Genomic DNA, 16,976 nt, shown 5'->3' with positions numbered 1-16,976 from the left:
TAGTATCTTGCAGAAAAGCCACAGATTTGCCTGGAGTGACTTGGTGGTTGGTGGTCAGGTGCCTGATAAAGTTGGGAGAGAAAATAGGAGCTGGGTCACACATATCAGCACACATTGGTGGTCAATTTTGCAGTGAGACCAAGGACTGATAATCATTCACCCCACGACTAAGCTAGGGGAAGGAGAGGGAAAGTAGAGGGAGGTTTAATACAGTGGTCAAAATTACAAGTGTAAACAGAGGGGCTCTTACCCAGGCCAGATCTTGTTCTCCCACCCCTCTCAACTAGAGGGAGGGTAGGGGAAATCCCTTGCTATTTAGTGTAATTTGTGACCAGGGGAGATACTCCTTTTACTAGGCAAAGAGGCAGCTGGACCCCTGGTATCATTCTATACTTTCAGGGTGTAAAAGTAGGAAGAGGGAGTGATGATAAATGGATTAAGAAACAGATTTGAAAATAATGGTGGTGGTGGTGGGGTGATGTACCCTGATAGAATGGTAGAAACAGGAACAACTAAAGTATTGAGTACCTGCTTTACAAAGTACTAGAGGCCTGTTGCACGAAATTCATGGACAAGTAGGCCTTCCTTCCCCCAGCTGTCAGCACTGGCTTCCCTCTGGCACCTGAGACCTGGGCCTTCCTCTGGCACCCAGGACCCAGACTTCCCTCTGGCTGCCGGCAGGCAACGAGGACCGGGTCTTCCTTTGCAGCCCCAGCTTCATCCGGAAGGTCTTCTGGAAGGACATCCAGAGGAACGGTCCGGTCTAATTAGCATATTACGCTTTTATTATTATAGATGTTATCTCATTTAATTCTCCAGTGACCAGGTAGACCTTGATGTGGGTAGAAATAGGTTTCCAGAGTAGAGGTGTAGCAACTTGCTCAAGCCCTCCTGAGCAGCAGCAGCAGCAGAGCTGAGCATGGAGCCTGCTCCTCATTAGTGAGCTCTCAATCATCTCCATCATTTCTCTACTCGCCTGGTTTGAGGGCGAACGCCCTCAACTAGGTGCCTTTCCTGCCTGGGCCAGCCCTTCCTGGTGGCAACAGGAAGAGAATGAAAGTTTGGGAAGTGAGTTTTCACATTCCTTTCCTAAGAAGCTTGAATAATAATTGCCTATATCCCATTATGGAGGAGTGCTCTTTAGTAATAGGACTGCTCCCTTGCTCAGCAGCAGGGAATCCAATAGCGCAGTTCCCAGAGCGCCCAGCGGGCACAAGCTGCTTGGAGAGGCTGGGTGGGGCCTCGTGGGAGGGGAGAGGAGGGGGGTACGTGTGCGTATGTGTGTGTGGGGGGGGGGGGTGGAGGGAGGGCGGGGGCGGGGAGGAGCCACTGTGACCTGCCTGGGTTCCTCCCCTCCTGGGCACTGTGATGCGGTAGAGCAGCTGCTGGATAAGCAAGCCTATCCCCAGCCCCCTCCTGCCCAGTGTATCACAACAGCGGACAAGGCTGTATCTGGAGCAGTTGGGGTGAGCAGGCCAGCTGGGAGGCGAGCAGAAGTGCTCAGCTGAGATGGTGAGCCTGCAGCGCAGGGGCTGGGGAGGGGCAGGCACCCAGCCTAGGGCCACATCTATGTGGGGGCTATCGGATCCATAACTTTGGATCAGTAGAGTTCAGAGTCTCCTGGGGGGTGTCAATTCAGGGTGGTGGGACCAATAGAGCTTTGTGCACATGAGAGAAGTGGGGGAGTACATAGGGAGCCCAATACAGGACGGGAAATTCTGAGGGAGCCCCAAATGGACAGCTCAGGGGCCAGAATGAGGGGGGAAGGGGCAGTCCAAGATTCCAGGTGGGTGGGCCTGTGGTTGGGGGAGTGGGCGCAGTCAGCTCACTACACCCACCCAACCACGAGTGTCATTGTCCCAGAATGTGACAGGGGACTTAGTGCATCACAGTCACTCCAAACTTGGGGTATTTCTCCTTTCTTGTCCCCACGATCTGGCTTGGGTTTGGGCCACTTATAATTTGAGCTTGCTCAGCTTCGCAGCACTTGGAACCCACGCCAACTCCCCAGTTTTTCTAGCAATCAATCAGAAGGACTTTGGCACACAGATAGCTCTCTCCGGCTCACCAGGGAACCTCAGACTTCTTGTTTTGTTTTCTACCTGGCTTAGGGGGCTTAGCACAGGCCTTGTCCCCACACTTCATCTGTCTCCTTTCATAGTTGTGTATCTTACTTGCTGGGGAGGAGGCCTCTCCACATTTCTAGTTCCACCCTCTAGAATCTCTCCCCTCCCCCCGACAATTGGGGTGGGTAATAGCCACCTCCAATCCACTTCTATGACCACCTGGAAACCCAGAATCTCCTGGTCCAGAGTTGTGGTATTTTAGCAGTAGGGAGGTAGTTTGAAAAAGTTGGGTTGTGGAGGAGGACAGAATAAACACGTCTCTGAGACCAAGATCAGGTTCTCTGGCACTCTTGATTCAGGTGTTAGTGACAAAGCAGGCCAGGGGATAACTTCCCCACTTCACCTGGCCTCTGCTCAACTTGGAAAGTGCCCAGAGCCTTCTGGCTCTGGCCCCAGCTCTGCTGTTTCTAGCTCCAGATCTGTCCAGCACCCTACCGCTCTGAGCATGCTCCTGGATACACCTGAGAGACTTAAGGACTCAGGGATATTCAGGAAAGTGGCTAGAGGAATCCATCTCTGCCTGAGGCCCCATATGTGGAACCATAGAAGGAACCCAGACTGGGAGTTCAGAATTTTGGCTTCTGGCTCTGTTTGGTTTCAAGAAGGTCACTTAACTTCTCTGGACTGTTTTTTCTCACCTACAATATGAAGAAGGATTATGGTTCAGATTTGCAAGTGTTTGCTTTTAAACTTTTTATTACACAATATTTCAAACATATTGAAAAGAGGAAAATGGTGTAATGAACCATCCAATTTCAAATATTACCTACTTATAAGTATTGCTTCATTTATCGTCCTTTCTCTCCCCATTATTTTGAAGCAAATAGGCACCATGCTCAAGATTTTATATTTAATATTTATAATATCTAGCATTAGCTAGTGCTTTAGAATTTTCAAAGTGCTTCCTTTTACATATTTTAATTTTTACCTGACCATCATAGTGACTCTCAAAATGGAGCCTAAAGTAGGCTTTCAGGGGAGCCAAGGATCATAATCTAGCCCTCTGAGCAAACTTTGATTGTATTCAATAGGCAAGTTTCTGAAAACACCTGGAAAATAAAAAATTTAAACAGTAAAACTTTATCTAAATGTGCTAAAGAATTTCCATGTTTAAAAACTATGTTTGAATATTTTGAAAAGAGAATATATCTTTTATTTATTTTGAAACATTGATTTTTATATAGTAGGTTCTATTTAGAATATTCAATTGCATGGGCAGCATTGTCTTTTTTTTTTTTCTTTATTGTTAAGGTATTATGTATGTGTCCTTATTCCCTCATTGCCCCCTCACCCCCACTCATGCCCTCATCCCCCTGGTGTCTGTGCCCATTGGTTAGGCTTATATGCATGCATACAAGTCCTTTGGTTGATCTCTCCCCCTTACCCCCACCCTCCCCTACCTTCCCTCTGAGGTTTGACGGTCTGATCAATGCTTCTCTGTCTCTAGATCTGTTTTTGTTCATCAGTTTATGTTCATTATATTCCACAAATGAGTGAGATCATGTGATATTTATTTTTCTCTGACTGGCTTATTTAGCTTAGTATAATGCTCTCCAGTTCCATTTGTGCTGTTGCAAATGGTAAGAATTCCTTTTTTACCGCAGCATAGTATTCCATTGTGTAGATGTACCACAGTTTTCTAATCCACTCATCTGCTGATGGGCACTTAGGCTGTTTCCAAATCTTAGCTATGGTAAATTATACTGTTATGAACATAGGGGTGCATATATCCTTTCTGATTAGTGTTTCTAGTTTCTTGGGATATATTCCCAGGAGTGGGATTACTGGGTCAATGGAAGTTCCATTTTTAGTTTTTTGAGGAAACTCCATACTGTTCTCCACAGTGGCTGCACCAGTCTGCATTCCCACCAGCAGTGCATGAGGGTTCCCTTTTCTCTGCATCCTCACCAGCACTTGTCATTTTATTCATTTGTTGATGATAGCCATTCTGACAGGTGTGAGATGGTACTGCATTGTCATTTTGATTTGCATCTCTCGGATGATTAGTGACTTTGAACATGTTTTCATATGTCTCTTGGCCTTCCTTATGTCCTCTTTTGAAAAGTATCTATTTAGGTCCGTTGCCCATTTTTTTATTGGGTTGTTTATCTTCCTTTTGTTAAGTTGTATGAGTTCTCTGTAAATATTGGAGATTAAACCCTTATAACATTGGAAAATATGTTCTCCCATGCAGTGGGCTTTCTTGTTGTTTTGTTGATGGTTTATTTTACTGTGCAGAAGCTTTTTATTTTGATGTAGTCCCATTTGTTTATTTTCTCTTTAGTTTCCATTGCCCTAGGAGCTGTATTGGTGAAAATATTGCTTCGGCATATGTCTGAGATTTTGCTCCCTGTAGATTCCTCTAAGATTTTTATGGTTTCTAATCTTATGTTTAAGTCTTTTATCCATTTTGAGTTTATTTTTGTGTATGGTATAATTTGGTAGTCTAGTTCATTTTTTGGCATATATCTGTCCAATTTTCCCAACACCATTTATTGAAGAGACTGTCTTGACTCCATTGTATGTTCTTGCCACCTTTGTCAAATACTAATTGAGCATAATGGTTTGGGTCAATTTCTGGGGTCTCTATTCTATTCCATTAGTCTATATGTTTGTTCTTGTGCCAGTACCAGGCAGTTTTGAGAACAGTGCCTTTGTAATACAGCTTGATAGCTGGTATTGCAAACCTTCCTATTTTGTTCTTCTTTCTCAAGATTGCTGCAGCTATTCAGGGTCTTTTTTTATTCCAGATGAATTTTTGGAGCGTTTGTTCTAAGTCTGTGAAATATGCCATTGGTATTTTAATGGGCAGTACATTGAATCCATAGACTGCTTTAGATAGTATGGACATTTAATGATGTTGATTCTACCAAACCATGAACACGGTATGTTCTTCCAGCTGTTTATGTTTTCCTCTATCTCTTTTTTCAATGTCCTGTAGTTTTCTGAGTATGAGTCTTTTACCTCCTTAGTTAAGTTTATTCCTAGGTATTTTAATTTTTTTTGGTGCGATGATAAATAGGATATTTTTAAAAATCTCTCTTTCTGTAAGTTCACTTTTGGTGTATAAAAATGCCCTAGATTTCTTGGCGTTAATTTTGTATTCTGCTACATTGCCAAATTCATTTATTAAGTCTAATAATTTTTGATAGAGTCTTCAGGGTTTTCTCTGTACAGTATCATGTCATCTTTGAATAATGACAGTTTTACTTCTTCTTTTCCAATTTGGATACCTTTTATTTCTTCTTATTGTCTAATTGCTATGGCTAGCACTTCCAGTAGTATGTTGAAAAGGATGGTGAAAGTGGGCATCCCTGTCTCATTCCTGTTCTTAGGGGAAATGGTTTTAGTTTTTGCTCATTGATTATGATGTTGGCTGTATGTTTGTCATATAAGGCTTTTATTATGTTGAGGTATAATCCCTCTATTCTCATTTTCCTGAGGGTTTTTATCAAGAAAGGGTGTTGGATTTTTTCAAATGCTTTTTCTGCATCAATTGATATGACTGTGATTTTTATCTCTCATTTTGTTTATTCGATGTATCATGTTTATTAATTTGAGGATATTGTACCATCTTCACATCCCCGGGATAAATCCTACTCAGTTATGGTGTATGATCTTTCTGTTGTAATGCTAGATTCAATTTGATAGATTTTTGTTGAGGATTTTGGCATCTATGTTCATGAAGGGTATTGACCTATAATTCTCTTTCATTGTGTTATCTTTTTCTGGTTTTGGTGGCAGCATTGTCTTGATGGGTAAATATTTTTTACTGACTTTTCCCACTCACAAAACCTCTTTTTAAATGATACATCTATAAACCTAGACCACAACCTTTCTAATGCCGCAACCCTTTAATACAGTTCTTCATGTTGTTGCAACCCACAGGTTGAGAACCGCTAACAAGGTTGCCTGAGACCATCAGAAAACACAGATATTTACATTACGATTAATAACAGTAGCAAAATTACAGTTATGAAGTAGCAACGAAAATAATTTTATGGTTGGGGGTCACCATAACATGAGGAACTGTATTAAAGGGTCGCGGCATTAGGAAGGTTGAGAACCATTGATCTAAGGTGTCCCTTGAGATAAACTTTAACCGTGCAGGTATGGGACATTGAAGTAGTTGCTAACAAAGAGGCTACTCTACACAAGCAGGACCGAAGGGCAGGTAATATGCAAAGTGACCATAACTCCAACACACAAGATAACTGCCCCCATGTGGTCAAAGATGGCTGCCCCTATGTGGACACAAGATGACCACTGGCAGAGGAGGGCAGTTGTGGGGGACCCAGGCCTGCAGGGGAGGGCAGTTGTGGGGGACCAGGCCTGCAGGGGAAGGAAGTTGGGGGGGACCAGGCCTGCAGGGGAGGGCAGTTAGGGGTGACCGGGCCAGCAGGGGAGGGCAGTTAGGGGTGACCAGGCCCTCAAGGGAGGGAAGTTGGAGGGGGTCAGGCCTGCAGGGGAGGGCAGTTAGGGGGGACCAGGCCTGGAGGGGAGGGCAGTTTGGGGTGACAAGGCCTGCAGGGGATGGCAGTGGGAGGGACCAGGCCTATAGGGGAGGGCAGTTGGGGGTGACGAGGCTGGCAAGGAAGGTCAGTTAGAGGTGACCTGGCCAGGAGGGGAGGGCAGTTGGCACTGACCAGGCCAGCAGGGGAGGGCAGTTATGGATGACTAGGCTGGCAAGGGAGGGCAGTTGGGGGTGACCAGGCTGGCAAGGGAGGGCAGTTAGGGGTGACTGGGCCAGCAGGGGAGGGCAAGTGGGGGCGACCAGGCCTGCAGGGGAGGGCAGTTAGGGGCAATCAGGCTGGCAGGGGAGTGGTTATGGGGTGATCTGGCTGGCAGGCAGAAGTGGTTAGAGACAATCAGGCAGGTAGGCAGACAATCAGTTGGGGGCCAGCAGTCCTGGATTGTGAGAAGGATGCCCGGTGGGATCAGGCCTAAACGGGCAGTCAGACATCTCAAGGGGTCCCAGATTGTAGAGGGTGCAGGCTGGACTGAGGACACCACCCCCCATGCACAAATTTTGTGCACCGGGCCTCTAATATATATATTATATTTGGCATTTTTAAATAATTTTTAAACATTTCTATATATTACTATGACACAGGTTCTTATAGATTTCACTGGCTACATGCCTCTGAGCAGTGGAGGAGCCTGATAAGCAGAGCTCTTTCAGGCCATGGGTACATTTTCATAGGAAGATACCAGGGAGGTGATGCTAATGTTGAGGGTCCTTTTGGAGGGGGCTCCTGGTGACCTTGAAAGGGAGATGAAAGTTAAAAATAATTTTCAAGGAGCAAATAACTGTTGAATATAGGGCCAGTGGTAGGGGAGGAGTAGGAGTATGTGGCACTGTTGGGGGAGGAAGTAGACAAACTGCTCCTTTTCTCTTTGGCCACCTATCTGCAGCCTTGACATTTCCCCTGTCAGTGTCTTCCCGTTAGAATTTCTCCCAGATAATGAGCTATGGAAGAGAATGGGGAAACAAAGTGAGCACTGTGTAAATCAGATTCACACTCCTTAATATCTCCTACACTTGTACCCAATGTCAGTTAAAGCTCAAGTGACTTTTGACATCACTGGGTCTCCTGCAGGGAGTCTACTTACCCCTGCCATTCCTAATGTTGGTCTATATCATCCCTACTACTGCTGTAACTGCAGAGCTACCTTCACTCAACTGATGTGAATTTAGGCTGACTCCTTGTTGTGGCTGTTTCTGATTTGCTATCTATTCTTTGTTCTGATTAATTCCCAAGGGTTGTAATTGAAGGGTTTTGAGCAGAAATAATTCAAATAATTTTTAATGAGTCACATTTGTTCTCACTTTAATTATCCCTCTGTTGGAGCTATGTTTTACTTGCCATCTCTGACCTAGACCCTAAAGTTTAGGTGATTTATTATCCCAGTCTGACAACTAGAAATAATTTGCTGTAATAATATGCTTCCTGAAAGCCACACAGGTGGTCAAAGATATGCGGACTCGTCTCAGGTTTTCACATGGCATATAGTATTGTCCTGTGTCAGTTCCTTTCCTAGATAATGTGCCAATTTTACTGTTTTGTGATACTTTAAAAATGATTATTAAATCTACAAAGCCTCCTTCTATAGAGGACTGTGATTAGCTGACCTTAGTCCTTTGAAGAGAAAGCAAAAGGAAATAACTAGTATTAAAATAGAAATAATATAAGATTGACATAGGGAAAGGTTTCTTGCAGTACAATTATAAAGGTTGTTGAGTTTCTTTTTTTGATGTTCTACAAAATATAGGCCCCTTTTCCTGTGGAGAATGGTCGTAGGTAGCACAGATGTAGCATCTGCTCTGCCCTTCATGAGCTTATGCCTCAAACAGCAATTTGTGAGACCTGCCCTAACTTTTCCTGCTTCTTGTTCATACTGCTCCTAAATTTAACTAAAATGGTCATGTTTGTCAAGGTCTTTGCAAATATTCCTTCTCCAAGAAACCAAGCCAGAAATTGTTTCTTTCTTTTTTGAATTCCCATTGCCTCATAAGCACTGGCCACTCTCCTCCTTGTTAAATAGATGTGAGCCCCCTTAGGGCAGGGTTTTCATACTAACCATCCATATGTTTATTGACCACCTGCTATGTTCAAGCACTGTGGTCAATGCTGGAGATTCAGTGAGTAAACAAGGGTTCCTTGCCCTCACAGAATTTACTCCCTTTACTAGGGAATTCAGAAAATTGAACAAACAACTATTAAATGGTGTGATAAATGCAATGATAGGGAAGAAAGGACTTGTGGGAGCACATAGTAGGGCTCCTATGTTGGTTTGTGGTTTTCCAGATTTCCTGTAGAAAGTGGCTTTTAATGAGAGACCTGGAGGATGAATAGGAATTAGCTCAGTACTTTTCAATACCATTTTGTATATCATAGCACAATAAATATTTGTTGTAGGAATGACAAAGTAGGTAACTTTCATAGTTATCCCAGCACTAGGTCTGTGGGAGGAATGTCTCTGTTTTCTTGAGGAAAGGAACTCCTCTATTAGGGTCTCTCTATCTTCCCATCTTCAGCCCCTGCATTGCTGGACAAAAAGGCACCAGCAGCACACACTTCACAAAGTCCCAAGATTCCAGCTCCCCTATCATTGCATTTATCACACCATTTAATAGTTGCTTGTTCACTTTTCTGGTCTAAGCTCTACAAGCCCAGATTAAAAATAGAATTGAGAGACAGAAATAGTGTAAGAGAGAAAGCAGGAGCTCTGATTGGTTAGAGAGGAGAATCTGAAATATGAGCAAACGTATGACTTACATATCCTCTGCTGGGTCAGCTTACTCTCTGCACCCCCTCCCCCCATCCTGAGAAACAGATTTCTATTTCTATTAGAGAAGGATGACTCATTTTCAAATAGGCACTATCATAAGCCACTCAGTTTCTCTCTGTGGAACTTTTTCTTGTTTGAAGTTTTGCCATACAGGTTTGGCCTTGCATTGATGTAGGCGTGAGCACAGCCCAGGGCCCTGGAAGTTCAGAGTATGGGTGAGGCAGGAAGTATAAAGTGAAGAACTCAGGCCAAGATCAGAAGACCTGGATTCCAGTTCAGGCTCTTTTGTTGCAGAGTTGTAAAATCTTGAATCTGTTTCTTTGCCTTTCTGAGCCTTGGCTCCTTCATCTGTAAAATGATGGGGAAGGAATCATATTCAGTGACCCAGGAGGCCAGTCCAGCACAGGTATCCCAACCATTCTGAACTAACACAATGTTCCCGGTTATGGAAGATGGATGACCTTCCTTGGTCATGACATCTTGCCTCCCAAAGTCACCAGCTTTGGGTCTACTCTGTGCTTATCTCTGTAGAACTTCCAGGCAGGAGTATAACTGAATGCAGGTTTGGCTGCTTGCCACAAGGAAAGCCAAATTCATGAGACAGGTGCTTATGAGAAGGAAAGTAGTTTATTCAAGTGCTGGCCATCTGAGAAGATGGGGTACTCTCATCCCAAAGCCCATCTTAACATCTTAGTGCAGGCAGGGATTTTTATCAGGAGGGAGAGGGAAAGCAGAACAAAGAAACGGGGAAGGGGGGTTGAAAGTTCTCTACCCTTAAGTCAGCACAGTCCATTCCAATTATATTGAAACTGGTCAAGTGGAGGTTCAGTTTTTATGGTTGAGAGTCACTAAGTCTCCTGGAGCCAGAATGTCCGGTTGCTGGAATCAGCCTCCTTCACTGAGGCTAATTCCTGTAATATGCTTAAAATGCTGTTAGCGATATAAGACAAACCGGGCCTTTGTTTTAAGGCATACATCTTATTCCCTAATTTGGGAAGAAGCATTGTTCATTATATGTTATTTAATCAAGAAGTTTATTTTGTTGGTTAGCATAAGATGTCATATATCCTCTGTAACAGGAGGATGGTGAGGGTGTTGAGGTTAAGTGATTGGATAGGGCTAGCCCAGTGCCTGAGCTGGAGGAGCGACATGGAGGAGCTTTGGACTGCTCCTTGTGTGTGTCGAGTTGGAATGCTGGGCAGGTGCTCTGATCTTAGTGCTCTATGCAGGCTCATGGAAGTTTTAATGTCATTTGTGATTTCTTTGTGTAACTTTAAAATTCTTATTTGCCCTGGCAAATGTTTTTTGAATAAATGACTAAGTGAAATGGGACAGGAAGAACCTTAAGCATAAGGTAATTATGATGAGTAGGATCCCTACCCCTGCTCCTCCTCTATTTCCTTTCTTTAATGTTTTTCTTTTTGAAAAATTTGAAAACTTCAGAAAAATATAGTAGTATAATGCCACCCATATATTATCTATATTTAATAATAATTATATTTCTGCTATATTTACCTGCTGTGTTTGTTGTGAAGTATTTTAAAGTAAAATATAGATATCATGACATTTTACCTCAAATGCTTAAAAAATGACTCGAAAAAATAAGGACATTTTACTTAACTGTATTTTCATTGTCATGCTTAACAAAATTAATCAATTTCTCTATTTGTCTCCCAAATATTTTGATTTGTTCAAACCAGAATTCAAAGGTTGTATACATGTAGATATAGATATTTTGCTTCATAAGTTTCTTTTGATATCACCTTTATTTTTCTGAATTAAAAAGATTGGATCAATTGCCATGTAGAATGTCCCACCTTCTGGATTAATTTTATTGTTTTCTCATAATGTCACTTATGGCTCTGATTCTTGTATTTTCTATTAAATGGAAGCTAAATCCAAGGGTTTAATGGATTAAAGACTGAGTATTTCTGACAAGAATTACTTGTGGGAGGTGCTGTGTTTTTCATGTTGTATCACCTCAAGAGTTACTTCATGTTTAGTTTTCTCATTATTAGTAGTGTTAATATTGACCCCAGCACTAGGCTGGTGACCATTGTGGTTTCTTTTACCCCTTGTGACCTATAAGTAAAAGTGATTCTTTAGCACTACGAATATCCAGCTCCCCATCAACCTTTCACTTCATGGTGTTGGCATCCTTGTTCAAATCAATTATGTAATTAGAAACATTTGTAATATGGCAATATTTTTTTTTAATTTAAAAATTTTTGTTTACTGATTGATTTTAGAGAGAGAGAAAGGGAGAGAGAAACATTGGTTTGTTGTTCCACTTTTAAAAGATATGTTTTTCTCGATTTCATAGAGAGGAAGGGAGAAGGATAGAAACATCAATGATGAGAGAGAATCATCGTTTGGCTGCCTCCTGCATGTCCCCTACTGGGGATTGAGCCTGAAACCCAGGCATGTGCCCTGACCTGGAATTGAACCGTGACTTCTAGGTTCATGGTTCAATGTTCAACCATTGAGCCATACCAATTGGGCTGCTCTACTCATTTATGCATTCATTGGTTGCTTCTTGTATGTGCCCTGACTGGGAATCGAACCCACAATCTTGGCATATTGTGTCAATGCTTTAACCAACTGAGCTGTCCAGCCAGGGCCTGGCAATATTTCTTAATATTATTCCTTCTACATTGATTAACTGACGTGTGTGTGTGTGTGTGTGTGTGTGTGTGTGTGTGTGTGTGTGTGAGAGAGAGAGAGAGAGAGAGAGAGAGAGAGAGAGAGAGATATTTTGTCAGTGACAACTGGCATATTTATTAGTATAAGACTAAAGGGTGTATCAAAAGAGACCAGAACATTAATATCACTATGTTTGTGGTTTTCAAGTCCCTAAGAACTTTTCACTCTTTCCCTTATGACCTTTCACCTTCTTTAAGTATCCCTGCATCTTGTCAAAATGGCCCAGAGAGTTCAGAAGGGAGGACTGACCAGAGACTAAGCAACTGCACAGGCAGGCCTGGAGGATGATTGGAGTGTGATGATGGTGAGGGGTCAAGGCTCCGTAAGAGGAGGGTCAGGACCACAGAGGATGTGGTCACCTAGAATGAAGAATGAGGCTTCTTTTAGGCTTTTCCAACATCCCCTCAGCTTTAGATACCTCCTTAGGAAGCCACGGCTGCATGCTGGATGTGAAAATGTAGTTTGGACGATTATGTGCTGGTTGTGGTTAGTTCCTGGGTTGTGGTACACTGCTGTTCTTAGGCCAGAATTGAGTCCTAATATGAAGGCAAAAATTAGACTTACCAATAAAAGTGAGTGGAATGGGGACCTGAAGTCTCCAATTTTCTACTTGTATTTCTTCCAGGTAGAAAATAAAGTTATAAGGTGGAATAATGATATTGATGTTGGTAAAGATGACAACAATAACCATGGCTAACATTATTTTCAGACAAGGGGAGGTTAAGTAACTCAGCCAAGGTCACACAACATAGCAAATAATTAATACAACAAGATTCAAACCCAGGAGTGTGGGAAACTTTGTTAGTGAAGCCTTACCCTGGACACCAGGGTCATGGAAAAGCAGACGGGTTGTAGTCCCAGCTTGGCTGTGTTATCTATTGGCTGCTGTGAATACCTGTACTCTAGCCTCCCCAAAGGCAAGAGACATGTGTAGAGTTGGTGTTTAGTTGGAAAATTTAATTAGGGAGCAATGGGTCCTGATAATCTCTGACACTTTGAGATGTTACTCAGAGTAGATGCTCTGCTCCCATCTCTGGAGAAATTCCAAGTTTCCAGGAGTCCTATACTCTGACCTGTACGCAATGTGTTTCCATGCCCAGCCACATGCTCTGGAGGCTCTGTGTCTGGCTTGGGTTACCCAGAGATGGAAAATACTAGGTAGGGTCATGGATAAGAATAGAAACTTACAGATCAGGCACATGATTTCCTGCTGGGCTCTGGCGGGAGTCATAGGCACAGAGTCATCTTTTACTGGTCACTGCTTCCCCACAAGTGAGTGGGTTGTGATAAGGGAAATGAAGCCCTTCTCCCAGAAAAACCCCATGGTTGGTTTCTTTTCACACACATTCACATACTCACACACTCATTCTCCCCTTCTTCCCCGCAAAATAACCCTCCTAAGCTGTTGGTTCTAGGACAATCAGGTAATTGCAGCTTCATATCAGAGTAACACAGAGGTAAGAGGTAAGACCCTTTAAAGATCCAAGCTTTAACACTTGGCCAGACATAGGCAAGGAAATAGGTTGTGGTAGCTACAAAGAAATTTTCTAACTTCTCAGAGTTCAGGAAGAGTCTCATTTATATACTCTCAATTTTCCCTTGCTGATGTACCAACCCTTTATTTAAAAATAAAATACAATGAATTAAAATACCCAACAGATTTTAACATGAAATTAATATAAAATTATGAATGAGATATTTTGCCTTCTTTTTCATAAGTTTTGAAACCCAGTGTATGTTTGACATTTATAACATGTCAGTTTGGATGAGCTGCATTTCAGGTGCTCAATAGCCACAGCGGCTGGAGCCACTGCAGTGGACAGTGCAGACCTAGAGTCTTTGGTGCCAGAGTTTCTGTTCAGACTCTTTAAGGACCAACCCTTTCTTATTCCTATGTTTGTGATCAGAATACTAATTGTACCCATGATACATACATCCAAAGTATACTCCTTCCATGAATGTTTATCTGCTCTATGATATTTTGAGACTCTGTGTGTGTGCATGCATGTGTGTGCCTGCTGTCCAGGAAAGTCGGGGTCTGGGCACAAATATGAATGCTACCACTGTATATGGTAGTGAATTTAGGGGTAATTTTTACTGTTATCACTGATTTGATCTTTGACCTCCTTCATCAGCACAGAAGTCTCATGGTTTAGAATTAGTCCCTTGTTTCATTTGTGCAGCTGCCCCCTTTTTCCTTTTCTTGCTACAAAGAATTAACCTCGGAAAGCAACCTTTAGAGCAAACCACAAAATGGTGGTTTTTCAAGAGCTAATTCTTAGTCCCCATGCAATGGCCCTCAGTCACCTGAGACCTCAGACCCTGGTTCTGGGATGGCATGGCTGGGGGATAGACATCCTGTGAGGTGAATGCCGGGAGAGACAAGTCCTCAGATGTGAGAGATACAGGACAGAGACATGGCTAGGTCCTAGGGCTCTCTGACCATGATTCTGCACTCTCCACACAGAGGGAATGCATATCAGTCCATGTGGGTCAAGCGGGAGTTCAGATTGGCAATGCCTGCTGGGAACTCTTCTGCCTGGAACACGGAATTCAGGCAGATGGCACCTTTGGTGCCCAGGCCAGCAAGATCAATGACGACGACTCATTCACCACCTTTTTTAGTGAGACTGGCAATGGGAAGCATGTGCCCCGGGCTGTCATGGTAGACCTGGAGCCTACTGTCGTAGGTGAGTATGGACTAGGACCCTCCCCACAGAAAGCAACATGAGACTGTGAGGCTTTGTTCATGAGTCTAAGGAAGCAGAATTTTCAACTGGAAGGTGGGGATGGCTCAGCTAGAGCCCTTCTGCTCCCTGTGATGTCTGTCATCTCCTTGAATTGTCCATAATTGGGGAACTCACAATAGGGACCAGGATTCTTTGCTCTCCCATTACAGGTTTAACTTAACTGCAAATAAAATGCTCTCTGCTTAAACCTGTGGAGACAGATTAAATTGTCAAAATTGTTTACAATATACTAAGGCTTAAAAATACAAATGATTTGAGGTATTATAGGAAGGCCCCAAATAGCCAGTTTCTCAAGGTTTCTGGTTCTATAATAATTTCAATCTATTCTCACGGGTTTGATATAAGCTTGCAGTGTCTGGCACACAAAATGGAATAATAGCAGGCATTTTTCTTATAGCCAGAGGTGGCTATAGAAGCATGAACTTCACTTAAATCTTAGAAAACAGATTCAGGTCTCTCCCTGAGTTCACCCATTCAAGCACCATTTCCCTGGATCTGGATTTCCTCAACAATCAAGGGATGAATAAGCTTCACAAAGATGTCTGGGCAAATGTCTATAAGGCCTGACCACTAATTTCTAGGCACAGCTGACTCCAGGTACTTCTGCCCTTGAGAACTTTGTACAAATACAAAAAGTGCAGATTACCCTTACAGGCAACCAAGCAAATGGATGCTTTCTCTAGGGGAGTAGGAGACCCCTGAAGAGAAGAAGGGGTGCAGTTGTGCCTCTAATTGGCTATGTGCCCATTTCGTGTGGACCCTTAGAGGTGAGCAGAGTCCTCTTGACAGCCTTTCCAGGGCTCATGCTTCTCTAGAACCTTTCATTCTAAAGTATCTCTAATGCCTGACATATATTATTACCACCTTGAGGTGGAGGTGATAGGGAACTGTTCCTGGGAGAGACTAGGTAATGGGAAGATCACCCTGAATCTTTCTCTGTCTCTAGAACATTTTAATGCAAGTGAAATCAGGTTAAGTTTTGAGATAACTTTGCAGCATGAAAGAAAAAATAAGAGGGAAGCCTTGAGGGATCAAGGTAGATGGAAGGAGTGGCAATCAACTTTAGTGTTCAGTGAACTTTGTAAAGTTAAGGCTTTTTTAAGTTGTAGCCAGGAGAACAGCAGGCTTCTGATCACCTGCTGGAGTCACTGGCTTCTGGTTCTTTTAGTTCCTATGCCACTTTAGACCTTAGCCTTTTGCATGTTTGTTGCAAGGTTGTCTGGATTCACCTTTGTAGAGTTTTACAGTAGGGAAGTGAGGACTCAGAAGGCTGTTATATGATATTCTAATGGGAAAGGAGATAGTAAGACCCAATGGTCCCCCTCTCTTGGTAGATGAGGTTCGGGCAGGAACCTACCGCCAGCTCTTCCATCCAGAGCAGCTGATCACAGGAAAGGAGGATGCAGCTAACAACTATGCCCGGGGCCACTACACAGTGGGCAAGGAGAGCATCGACCTGGTGCTGGACCGCATAAGGAAGCTGGTAAGTGTTAATAAGGGAAGGCTAAAGTGGATAGGCTTAGACTGAGCAGAATGGGTAGAGGCATGTGGCCAGAGTTATAGGATAGAACTCCTAAGATTTGGGAATTTCTGCTTATGTTCTGTAAGAAGCATTCACAAGGATAGTGCCCTTTCTTCTACCTGAACCTCATGGAATACCCTACAAGCTGATGCCTTTTTAATATTTATTGATACTCTGTGGTAGTGTCTGGGGAAAACTCCAGGCATAAGGAAGGCTAAATTCTTTGCTTGTTGGAAGCATAAGTTAACAAAGCATTAAACTTGGAAGAGAGGACAGGAAGTGATTGTTGTATATTTCAGTACTTACAAATGCCATTATGAATGTTTATTAAATATATTCCTTAATTTAATCCCCTTAATAATGATATGAAGGAGGTCACTTCCCTATACTTTACAAGTGAAGAAAATGAGGGCCAGAGTGGTTAAAAAAATTGGCTCAGGTCACACAGCTAGAAAATGGCAGATTTAGGATTTAAACCAGGTTGGTTTGACTAGAAAGCTCTAGCTGTAGAGTGGTCACATCTACTTGAGCCCTCATTTCCTTGTCTGCCTAATGAAAAAGGGGAAACTCGATCAGGGTTCT

The 16,976-nt window shown here is 42.9% G+C and overlaps 1 protein-coding gene across 6 annotated transcripts in view; it reads left to right on the top strand.

Annotated features, from left to right (window-relative positions):
• Positions 1–16,976, top strand: part of LOC307101373 (tubulin alpha-8 chain) — a 75,206-nt gene that overhangs the window by 53,817 nt on the left and 4,413 nt on the right. For 5 of the 6 annotated variants that reach the window (XM_079774256.1, XM_079774255.1, XM_079774253.1 and 2 more), the window contains 2 exons: positions 14,590–14,812; positions 16,207–16,355. In XM_079774256.1, coding sequence (XP_079630382.1) covers positions 14,590–14,812; positions 16,207–16,355 — 372 coding nt within the window. Of the gene's footprint in view, positions 1–14,589; positions 14,813–16,206; positions 16,356–16,976 lie in introns of those variants that run through there. The other variant, XM_079774258.1, reaches the window with a different exon arrangement.

The sequence above is a fragment of the Cnephaeus nilssonii genome (assembly GCF_951640355.1).
Source record: "Cnephaeus nilssonii genome assembly, chromosome: 6".
In the NCBI taxonomy this organism is placed as follows: Eukaryota; Metazoa; Chordata; class Mammalia; order Chiroptera; family Vespertilionidae; genus Cnephaeus; species Cnephaeus nilssonii.
This window is presented reverse-complemented; position numbering and strand designations above follow the sequence as displayed.